Source organism: Neomonachus schauinslandi, chromosome 2, assembly GCF_002201575.2.
Source record: "Neomonachus schauinslandi chromosome 2, ASM220157v2, whole genome shotgun sequence".
In the NCBI taxonomy this organism is placed as follows: Eukaryota; Metazoa; Chordata; class Mammalia; order Carnivora; family Phocidae; genus Neomonachus; species Neomonachus schauinslandi.
The window spans coordinates 71596551-71608445 of NC_058404.1; the positions used below are offsets into that span (position 1 = coordinate 71596551).

Consider the following 11895-nt stretch of genomic DNA (forward strand, 5'->3'; position numbering starts at 1 on the left):
TGGGGGAAAAAAATCTGAATTGGTAGATGGATTATAATGTTTATAATTTAATAATGTATTACTTCTTGCAAATTGAACTGGATAACAAATATGGACCAGAAACAAGATGAACTATAAAATACAAATCATGGCATTTTTATAAACCTTAGCATATACCAAGTGTTTTCAGAATGATATCTTATTTGGTTTGATCCTCACATATCCCTCTAAGTCTACTATGGATGAGGAAATTGAGATCTATAGTCGTTAAATGAAATAGCAAAAGTACCTCTATGAACAATTTGCAGAGGCAATCCTGAAAATCAGCTTTTCAGATATGGATTGTTTCCAAAATGTCATTGTTCTTTGTAATGGGACAAATACCATTGGAAGAAGCAAGGCATACTTTGGAAAAGAGAGGGTTTTTTTATTAATTTAATGCTGGAAGTAGGTGGGTTTTTTTGGTTTTTTTTGCTTCTTTCATTTCCCTTACAAAGAACACTTCCTCATAGTTAGCCAAATTTATCTACAACTTGTAAATAGACTATCTCTTTTGGTTATTTACAAGAGCATTAAATAAACACTGAGCCTAACCCTAGGGACTGCAAAGGTTATAGCAATAGACAAGTATTTGTGTTAAGGTGCAATGACTAAAGCTTTAGAATCAGCCTGGAATTAAACTCAGCTCTGCTACGTATTGATTTTACAATTTCTCTCAAGGTCCACAGCCAGTGATTACTAATATTGGTACTTAACTGCCCCATCTGACCACTAGAAAGGCAGCCCACCAGGTGTGCGAGTTATTTAAATCAATGGATGTAAGTGTTGAATCACTAAATTGTGCACCTGACACTAATATTACACTGTATGGTAACTAACTGGAATTTAAATAAAAATTTTAAAGAAAGCAAGTACACGGTACGTTGTGCGTCCTTCAACTAATACCATAAAAAATAAAAACCAATCAATCAATAGATATAGGGAGCAGGACAGAAGGTGAACCAAGCCCTATTCTCTTGCAGGGGCTTGGACAAGCCACTTTCTGAACCTTAGTTTCTTTATTTGTAAAATGATGACTCCCACATCACAGGTTTAGTGTAGGAACAAATGAGATGGTAAATGTGAGAACAATTTTAAATTTCAAAGCTACATTTTTAAATCAGTATCTCCACTTAAAGGATTTTAGCATGATATAGACAGAGGAAAAGAAACATGGAAATAAACAAAAACATTACTATTTTTCCTCCCAATGTATATTTTCTTTAGATATTAACATGTTTGTATAGTTTTTGTTTTGTTTTGCAAAAGAATGGATGGATGGATGGATGGATGGATGGATGGATGGATGGATGGATGAAAGGTATTTTTGTCATTATATCACTTATTTCACAAAATGTAAAGTTTCTATGTTTACACTTATTATTTTTAAGGAAATGGGATAGAATGTGACCTACAAAAGTTTTACAACTGTGTTTCTCCTACACTTGGTAAGTGGTTTAATTTACTTCTTTAGTCTCAGGATTTATATGAAAGTTGTTCAGAGTTATACAAGACATTATTTTTATTTTTTTAAAGATTTTATTTATTTATTTGACACAGAGAGAGCAGGAGAGCACAGGCAGGGGAGTGGGAGAGGGAGAAGGAGAAGCAGGTCCCCCGCTGAGCAGGGAGCCCGATGGGGAGCTAGATCCCAGGACCCCGGGGTCATGACCTGAGCCAAAGGCAGGCGCTTAACGACTGAGCCACCCAGGCACCCCTATACAGCACATTAAATCATATTATGGCCAGTCCAGAAATGAAACAGAATAGAAACTATAAAGAGGGAGTTTTCCAGTGTTCTTAAAATTAAGCACAGTAGCTTTTATAAACATAGACAGTAAAACAAAACAAAGCAAAACAAAACCCTCTGATTTCAAGATAAATCTGAATTAAAAAATTTTCAGTCACAAAGTAACAGCAAGAGAGTTTTGATTTTTATTTCTAGGTTTTATGTTTTTTAAAATTTGATACTTTTGTATAATCAAAATAGCGTTGTTGCATTTTTCTTATTACATAAAGCATGCATGTTGTGACTAGTTCAAACATTGCAGAACAGAGAAGAATCTTGTGGAAATCAACAGAAGTTGCATCAGTCTGAGAATTACTGTCATTATTTAGGTGACCATTCTTTCATTTATTCATTCAATTATACATATATTATATATAAATACATACATAAATGCATATATAAAAATCTTATGCAAATGAGATCAAAATCATACATGCCACCTTTACTGGGGACAATTTCTTCTTAAGCAACATTTGTTTTTGCTTTCATATTGTTTATCTTAACCCCTAACCAATGTTAACCCTCTAGTATATTGTACCTTTATTTTTTTCTACATATGTAGCTTCATATTTATGATGTTAAATCTTGGGTTTTTTAAATTAAAATAGAATAATATTATATACCCTCCTATAAAACTTGCTATTCCATCCCATTGTGGAAATATCTCCAGTAAACCAGGAATCGAAATTCAGAGTTTCTTTTTCATTGTTGTAAAATATTTCATGGAATGGATATGGGTAGAAGGGATCTCATATATATTTTTAATAGCTTCCAAGCTGAATATGCAGAAGTCAATTAGTGACCAGTGGAGTTAAGAGGTACACTGTCAAGTTTCTTATAATTTCCTATATTTGATGGGGGCTGGAGAGAAATTTTGGGGAAACAAATCATGCATGTAGTTCTTCAGAGAATGTTGTAGGATAATGGGATACACAGACAAGTATATGTTTGTGAGAGTATATGTGTGTGTGAGTGAATGTGTCTGTGTGAGTAGAGGGGAAGAGTGGTAGTTTTAACCAATATAAAGAACTAGAGGACGTGTGCAAAAGTCATGCCCTGAAGGAGTATCAAAGTTAGATTCTGGAAAAAGAAAGTCCAAAGTTTATCATTAATCAGGGGGTCTTGGTGAACAAAGGGTTCACAAGAGCAAAGAGTTTCAGTAACAAAGCCACAGGGAAAACAAGAACCAGAATATCTACCAAGAGTGAGGAGCAGTGAGACTGGACACTGGGACAAATATCACCTCCTGCAGGGGAGTTTTTCAGTATACATTTGCAAAGATAGCCTAATAGCTCTACAGAAGTCTAGAGAAGACAGGACAGAGAACCTCTGTGGCTGATTTAGAAGTCACTGGGTCCACAGATATCAGAGAATCTGAACACCCAGCCACATATTTCACAGAACTTGTGATAAACCCAAGAGTAAATTTACTTTAAACCTGCGTCATTGGCTTCCAGGATTATGTTTGAAATTTCTTCTCAAAGAGACACAATGTCAGATAAACAACTTTCCATCTTTTTCCTGTCCAAATGAATACTATTTTATGGAAATAAGCCCAGAGACTTTTCTGGAAAGAATTTCTGATTTCTAACAAAGATAAGAATCCAATGACTCAATGAATTTAGAAGATAACAACTCCCGTGTTTCATATTCTGTCTCCTTTGCTATATTCATACTGAAATATAAATAAAATATAAACACCATTTGCTAAGAAAGTAATGCTAGAACTCGTTAGCCACTTTTTTAGCTTTGAAAGTAAAATGATAAAATTTTTAAAAGCTCTGTCCTCCCCACTCTAGAATAGTCCTCTTCTCTGAATATCCTGTCCTGATTTTCATTTCAGACCTCATTGAAGTTAAGGGATTATGTACAATGGGAACACATAATTCTAGCTGCCCTGTTCCATGTGAAGAAACAGAATACCCTGCTACTATTTCTTATTCTACTTTTTCAAGTCAAAAAGCTTTGAAATATCTTTCGAAGAAATTAAATCAAAGTCAGGAATATATCAGGTAATCTTCTTAGTCTTATAAATTATTTGTAATTAACAGGAATATTTTATTTAGTCAAAACTTTTAAAGGCCGAGAAAATAAAATTCTGATCAATGAAAGGAGGCAATGGCTTACGTCACTAAATTAACCATGAAAATCTAGAATTTTAAAAGCGGATAAGGTCATGTCTTTCAGTCCTTCAATTTAATTGTGTGAAAAGTAAAATGAGGCCTGCTTGAGTAATGTGCTCATGATCTTACCTTGTTGACTGACTAGGGAAAATAATACTGCTGACTAATATCAGCTGATTCTTTAAAATAGGAAAACTCCTTATCTGCGTATCACATAGTTTGAGTGTTTTAATAACTACAAGGTTGATGGAGCACAAATTATTATTCTCATTTTACAGGCGAGGAAACTGACACACACAGCATCTCACGTAATTCTCCTAGGAAGGTAGTTAGTGGCACAGAAAGAACTTAGGCCCAAGACCTATGACTCCAGTCTTCTATGTTTTTCCACAAAGATATATCCTTCCAAGTTTGATTAACCAAAGATTAACTTAGGTCTCTTTTTGCTACACCATGCTGCCTCTTCAAAATTACAAGTCAAACTTCATTGAGAACTCTTTGTTCTAAAAGGAGGGTACGACCTTAACATTTCTTTTTGTTTTTTGTTTATATTTTTAAGCTGAGCACCTGGAACAGCAATACAGTACATGGGTGTTTGTACTTTAATATAATGAATATGTACTAACTCATTAAAAGCCAGGTATCTAACGTTGAAAGCACATTTTGATTCCACTTTTAGCCTGGTGTTTATTTTAATGAAATAAATAAAATACTCTCCCCATTGAGATGCCCAGACAATAAAGTGATCTTTACAAGTCAGAAAGAAAAAGTACTTTCATCAAGACAGGGTTGATAGGTATGATTTCAAATACTCAGCAGATACAAAGATGAAAGGCATGAAAATTTGCAATTATCTCTTTGTTAATGCTCTTGTGTCTGGAACAGATGTCTCTTTGTATTCCATTTTAATATGGGAAAGTGATTTACTTATGGTATTATTTCTGTTATACTTAAATATGACCGAGAAGTGCAGTTGTGTGCCTTTTGGCTGGTCGAGATCTCCTGGGTTACATCATTACTTAATACGCTTCATGATGTAGTGAAATTGTTCAGGATATAAGTCCAAGAATATCAGTTTGGGTCAGGAGAGGCACAATTATAAAATATCTGGATTTTAATAATGGTAAGGAGATCAAGGAAAAATTGAGTGTTTATTGCAATTACAAAACACTACATAAATACTTCCAGTTACTTGAGTATGAGTGTTATATTACGGGGAATGAATTCGTTTTGCATAAAACAAACAATTTCATACAATTTTTGCTTGAAAAATTGTTAAATTCAAACAGAACAATTTAAAAAGTTCATTTATTTAATGAACTAATGAGACTGGCTAAGATTCAGCCAAAATTCATCCTTATATTCATCTCCATAGTGCCTACCTTAGTCAAGCTAAGCTTCCTATTATCTTTATAATGGGGGTCAGCAACTGGCTTCACATGGCATAGATTCAATGAGACCCAATTACTGGGCAAGTCACCTGCCTGAGAGAAGTTGAGTAAATATCACAGTATTTTTGTAAGGGATGAACTTATCTTCCCTCAGAAATACAGATGAATAATGATTGGAAATGGTTATGAGGTTTGTGCTTGGGAAGTTAAACAGTATTATCAGTGTACATGCAAATTAGGAGCACGATGGGGGACAAAAAGATTGCAATATTACTAAAATTACTGGACTTCCAAGACAACTTTATTATTTCCTTCACTTAGGCAACTCTTTTATTGTTTGTAAATACGACAGTACCCCCTGATTATCTACTTAAACATAGTACGTTCTCCTGTTACCCCAGGTTAAACCAATGGAAATTAAGTAAACATATTAATGATATATTTTGAATTAAGTGTATTTGGGAATATTGATTTCTTAAAACTCTGAACAATTAGGAGAGTGATTTACAACCATGTTCCTAAGATATATTAGAGGACACCATGTAATTCTAGGAAACATTGCTAATAGGATTCATTCTTAATGACAATTATTGTTGCCATCTGAAAATCATCAGGTGGTTGGTTTCCACCTCAGCTTATAAAACAGGTTAATATTTACCCCTTTGTTCATTGGTTTCATCTTCAATTTGTTCCCTTATTTGTTCATTTTACAAATATGTAATGAGCACCTATTATGTGTCAGGATTTGGGGTGTTCTAGGTATTAAGGATTCCTCAGTGAACAAAAGACAAAAACCTTGACTTATTCACGTATTTTCATTGGGTTGAAGATGAGCAATAAATATATATACAGTCATGTCAGATGGTGCTAAGTGCTGTGTAGAGAAAGGAAGCAGAAAAAGGGGCCTGAGGAAGCCAAAGTCAGGGAGGGTTGTTCTCAGTGTTGAGGATTGTGATCAGGTAAGACCTACCCGGGAAGTTGACAGTTGAGTAAAGACCTAAAGCAGTTGTCCTCAAACTTTTTGATCTCAAGGTCCCTTTGCATTCTTAAAAGTTACTGAAGAGTCCAATGAACTTTTCTTTGTGTGAGTTGTAGCAATATTTGCCATATTAGAAATTCAAACTATGAAAATGTTATATATTAATTCATTTACAATGACAATAATAAATGTACTAGATGGCAATAAGAAAAAAGCTTTTTACAAACTATTTTCTGAAACAAAAAATAATTCAGGAAAAGGAGTGGTATTATTTCAGAATATTTTAAATTTCTTCAGTATCTGGCTTAATAGAAGACAGCTGCATTCTCACTTTCGCAATTAATCTGTTGACTTATGTAATTTTGGTTGAAGAATGTAAAGAAAATCTTGGGTCAAACAGATATGTGGTTGGGAAAGAGAGTCATATTTTAATAACCTTTGTAGATATATGACACTTTTCTTTGATAACACATCAAAACCCAACAAGTGTAGTTTCTTAAATGTTAATTGCAAGTTGTATCTTGTGGTTGCCCCATGGGGAGTGGGATTGTTTCTCCATTCAAAATTTGATTTGGATGTTGGGACCTATGATGTCACCGATGCATCAAGGGGGGTATGAAAAAAATTCATTGGTCATGTAATGAGACTTTCTGGGAAGGCTCTGGGATCTCCCAAGCAGATCCTCTCTTGGTTTGGAAGAGCAAGGAGAGGCAACTGGTTTTACCTTTCACTGACTGTGGTCATGAAGTAGGACTTGGATGAGAGATCTTAAGGGTTTGCGCTTTCCCAGGTGCCAAAGGAAAAAGTACCTGGGCTTTCTTATCAGCCTATCTCTTATGGGACAAGAGGAGGGAAGGGTGTCTTTTGAAAGCTGCCATTTGAAAGTAGTGAAATATCAAAACTTATCAATGAAGTTTTCATATTGAAATATATTAGTATCTATTGATCTTGTATTTTTGATGGATCTTTCATCCATGAATGATTTTGAACATTATTTGCTGTCATTAGAAAAATTCTGAGTTGTGCAGATCTTCCAAATGTTGATCCATTTAATATATAATATACATTTCATTTTCATATCATTATTTATCAGAGAAGTCTTTAAAAATTGGGTAGTTGTCAAGCTCATCATAACAGACACAAATTTTCCAAAATTATAACTATAGCATAAAAGCTATAGTTGAAATTTATTATTAACTGCAAATCTTATCAGTTATTTCTCTTGAAGTAACAAGTCATTTTCTTCATTTTTATGACAATGTCTGCCAAATATCATAGTCTGAATAACCATAGTTTGCCAGTCATTCTTTCAAGTAAAAATGACGTTCCATGTAAATGTGGCTACTGTAGCTTTTTGAAATAACTATCACAGTGAAAATGTCAAATAATATGTTCACATATTATGAAAATAATTTTGACTTTGTGAACCCTCCAAAAAGATATTGAGGACCCCTACACATCTGTGACCGCACTTTGAAAACCGCTGATCTAAAAGAGGTATAAGAACTAGACTCAATAATAAATGGTGGAAGAAGATTCCAGAAGGAGGGGAAATCAAATGCAGAGGGAGATCCCAAGGCAAGAGCATGCCTCATGTATGGAGAGAATAGAATGGAGGTTGGTGTGGCAGGAAGCAGGGTAAGCAATGGCTAAGGATGCTAGGGAATGAGTTGAGAAAGTTCAAAGTGAGGAGGTAGGTGACAGAGACAGGGTCATGGAGTTTTACTTAGAGTATACTAAGACATATCTGGGGAGTTTTGGGCAAAAGAGTGATATGATTTGCAAGTTGCAGAAATATTATTTTGGTTATTGTGTGATGAAAAGAGGATATGTGTGTATTTCAGTGAAATACATTAAAACTGAAAGTGGAAAGACCAATCAGAAAGCTATTGGAAAAATCCCGGTGAAATGATAAGAGCTTAGGCAAAGGTGGTAACAGTGAATGGGATGAGAGGTGGTTGGATTCTGTATATATTTTGAAGGTAAAACAAATATTTACGCATGGATTTGGCTGTGCAGTGTTATTGCAATATAAATAAGGAAATATCAAGAGCCTGGCTTGGAATATGTTCAATTTGAAATACCTATTGAATATTCAACTAAAAATACCATGAGGCAGTTGGATTTTTTTTTTTTTTATTTGAGAGAGAGAGAATGAGAGACAGAGAGCATGAGAGGGAGGAGGGTCAGAGGGAGAAGCAGACTCCCTGCCGAGCAGGGAGCCCGATGCGGGACTCCATCCCGGGACTCCAGGATCATGACCCGAGCCGAAGGCAGTCGCTTAACCAACTGAGCCACCCAGACGCCCCAGCAGTTGGATTTTTATTGAAGTTCAAAGTAAGATCTGAGCTGGAGACAGAGAGTGTGAGGGTATCCAAGACTATATGAAGAGTTATTTTTTTTTAAAGATTTTATTTACTTATTTGACAGAGACACAGTGAGAGGGAACAGAAGCAGGGGGAGTGGGAGAGGGAGAAGCAGGCTCCCTGCTCGGCGGGGAGTCTGCTTCTCCCTCTGACCCTCCCCCTCTCATGTGCTCTCTCTCATTCTCTCTCTCTTAAATAAATAAATAAAATCTTTAAAAAAAAATAAAATAAAATAGTTTTTATTTTAAAAATAAAATTTCATATAAAGATTTCTAGAAGACACTAAGAAAGCAGGATCTCTGCCTTAATATATTAATGATATAAAGTAAATGACTGCCATTTATTGTGATCACAATAGCTTTACAGTGTCAACATTAAATGACATCTGAATTAAAAATGAGTATTACTTTCATCAAAGAAGAATTAAAAGTAGTGCTGACAATCTTGAGCTAGATTAACTTTATTTTTATCCCCAGGGAGAATCTCGTGAACATTGAAATAAACTATAGTGACTTAAACTATAAGATAACTCAGCAGCAAAAAGCAGTGAGTGTGTCTGAATTACTTGGTAAGTGTTCTTTAGCTGTTCCTCAATTTTTAAGACATTTTCTATCTTTTTTTTTTTCCTTTTGTACTTAAGGTTTTAGCTTATCACTGGAGGAAAAGAGACAGTGGTTGTCTTTCATCTGTCATTTAAATCTGGCACTTTCCCACTTTCTAGCCACAACTCCAGCAAACCTCACAACAGCTTTCACAAAGAAAAGGCTGACATTCGCATTTATACCCAGCATCTTACTTTCCCTTCAGCCACCACCCCTTTCTCCAGCAAATGACTACTGTAGAGTGTTTCAGCTGTCCTTCCTCTGAGTAGACTATCAGGCATCTCAGACCTCCATGCGGAACTCCACCCAGACTGCATTGAAAAGAAGAGGCGGAGCAAGCGAAGTTGAACCTTTAAGTTGCAACCATTGTCTGTTCATGGCCTTAACAAACTTAACAGCTGATTTCCTAGATCTCATTGACTATTTAGAGGAAGTCATGTGGGAGACAGTAGAGAGGGTCAGATTCAGGCAAACTGACAGGAGTCACACCCTGGCAGCTGAGCCCCTGAATGCGGAGGAAATACACAAATCCGTCAAAGTTCTAGGGGCAACCAATACTTCATTACCACACTTTACAAAAATAGCATGACCCTGAGAATGGCCAAGGGCAATGAGAAAAAGATTAATAATGTACTCTATTTAAGAAGTTAGTGCTCGAGTTGTCAAATTCATAGAGACAAAAAGTTGGATGGTGGTTTCAAGAGGCTAGGAGGCGTGAGGGATTGGGGTTTTTTTTTTAATGGGTGCAGAGTTTCAGTTGGGGAAGATGAAAAAGTTCTGGAGATGGACGGTGGTGATGCTTGCACAACAGTGTGGGTGTACTTAATGCCACAGAACCATACCCTTAAAATCTATTAAAATGGTAAATTCCATGTTACATTTTACCACAAAAAAATAAGCACGAACAATAAAAACAAATACAGATTTTTTTTTTTAAGATTTTATTTATTTGACAGAGAGAGATACAGCGAGAGAGGGAACACAAGCAGGGGGAGCGGGAGAGGGAGAAGCAGGCTTCCCGCGGAGCAGGGAGCCCGATGCGGTGCTCGATCCCAGGACCCTGGGACCGTGACCCGAGCCGAAGGCAGACGCTTAACGACTGAGCCACCCAGGCGCGCCGAAACAAATATAGATTTTAAAAATTTCTTAAACACAGGGAAATATTGTGTTAACATATTTTTTGTTGGATGAAATATTACAAATGCTTAAAAAGACAGTTTTCCAAATTGCTTGGAAATTTGTTTCTGGAAAACATCATCACTCAAAGCCATCTAAATGTTACATTTCTGTTCTTCATTCAACACAGGGAAATGAATTTGTAACTGTCTATGATGTTTTATTAATTTGCCTCGATTTAATATCTTCCTAAATCTTTGAGAAATAGTTTTGGAAACAGATTTTATAATTGATTTCTCTCTCTCTTCTCTCTCTCTGTCTCTCAAGGCATCAGTTGGTACCTTTTCTATAACTTTCTCCTTTTTGAGATGATTTATATAAATACTATTTTAAGATATTATTAATTGCTATTTCTTTATTTATACCAAACTTAAAATGATACAGTTAACTCATCTTCTTATATCAGTTCTGATTAACTTATTAGCTTCAAATAATTTAAATTCTAGTAATGTTTAATTTGCTTTTTATAAAAAAACATGATTTATTCAATGTCATTATTGGCTTTATTACAGCAGATGTTGGCGGACAACTGGGCCTATTTTGTGGGGCCAGTATGATTACAATTATAGAAATTATTGAATATATATTCACCAATTTCTACTGGATATGCATTTTGTTCTTGCTGAAGATACCGGAAATGACGCAGGGGTCTCGTCCACCTCAGCCTCATCTGGGGAAGAGAAATCGCATAGAAGAATGCTAATGTTCCTGTAGGACAAAAGTTTTTGCTCTTCTCTTCATAACGCATTCAAATTTATTCATGGCTAATTCATTGTTATGTAACTTTATCTTACAGTTTGGGGATTCAGTAAAAGTCATTGTAGGTATCTACCTCTTTATACATATCTTTATGTCTGTCTGTATTTATGCATAAATATTAATTTATATAATAATTTATAAAATTTATAAGTACTGTTTTATTTTTTTCACCATTGAATTCCCAGCACCTACGACAGTAGAGATTGTGTATTAAGCATTTCATAAATATTTTTTTTAATGAATGAGTGTTTGTGTAATGCAAAAAGACATTCTTTATGACTGGATATGCAAGTTGCACCTGGTAAAAGAACTGTATTTGAGGAGACAAGATACTTTTTTATTGAGAAAATAGTATGTGTAATTTGTGCTTTACAAAATTTCAGAGAATTTTTATTTTCACTAAAATTCAACATTATTTTGTCTGGAGACTTCTACTGTATAACTTTTGGAGGAGAAGGAGTCTCTCTTTCCTATTCAGGTGAATACCTAAGATAAATCTATTTAAAAATAAATTTATGGCATACTGGGAGTACATAGTGTTTTGTCAGTTTCTCCAAGTATCTCCACGTACTTATAAGTGCCCTGGAAATGAGGCCAGTGCAATCAGACAGGACTTAAGCAAATGAGAAATACATATATTTCATGACCTGGAAATCCCAGTCATGATAAATACTTCAGAGAAATTCTCCCAC

At 35.1% G+C, this 11895-nt stretch overlaps 1 protein-coding gene across 1 annotated transcript in view; it reads left to right on the forward strand.

The window, feature by feature from the left end:
• The window catches only part of ASIC5 (acid sensing ion channel subunit family member 5), a 31719-nt gene extending 20572 nt beyond the window's left edge, over positions 1-11147 (forward strand). The window contains exons 7-10 of the mRNA XM_021698972.1: positions 1410-1466; positions 3651-3819; positions 9143-9234; positions 10957-11147. Of these exons, the coding sequence (XP_021554647.1) occupies positions 1410-1466; positions 3651-3819; positions 9143-9234; positions 10957-11147 (509 nt within the window). The remainder of the gene's footprint in view (positions 1-1409; positions 1467-3650; positions 3820-9142; positions 9235-10956) is intronic.
• Positions 11148-11895: the final 748 nt, after the last annotated feature.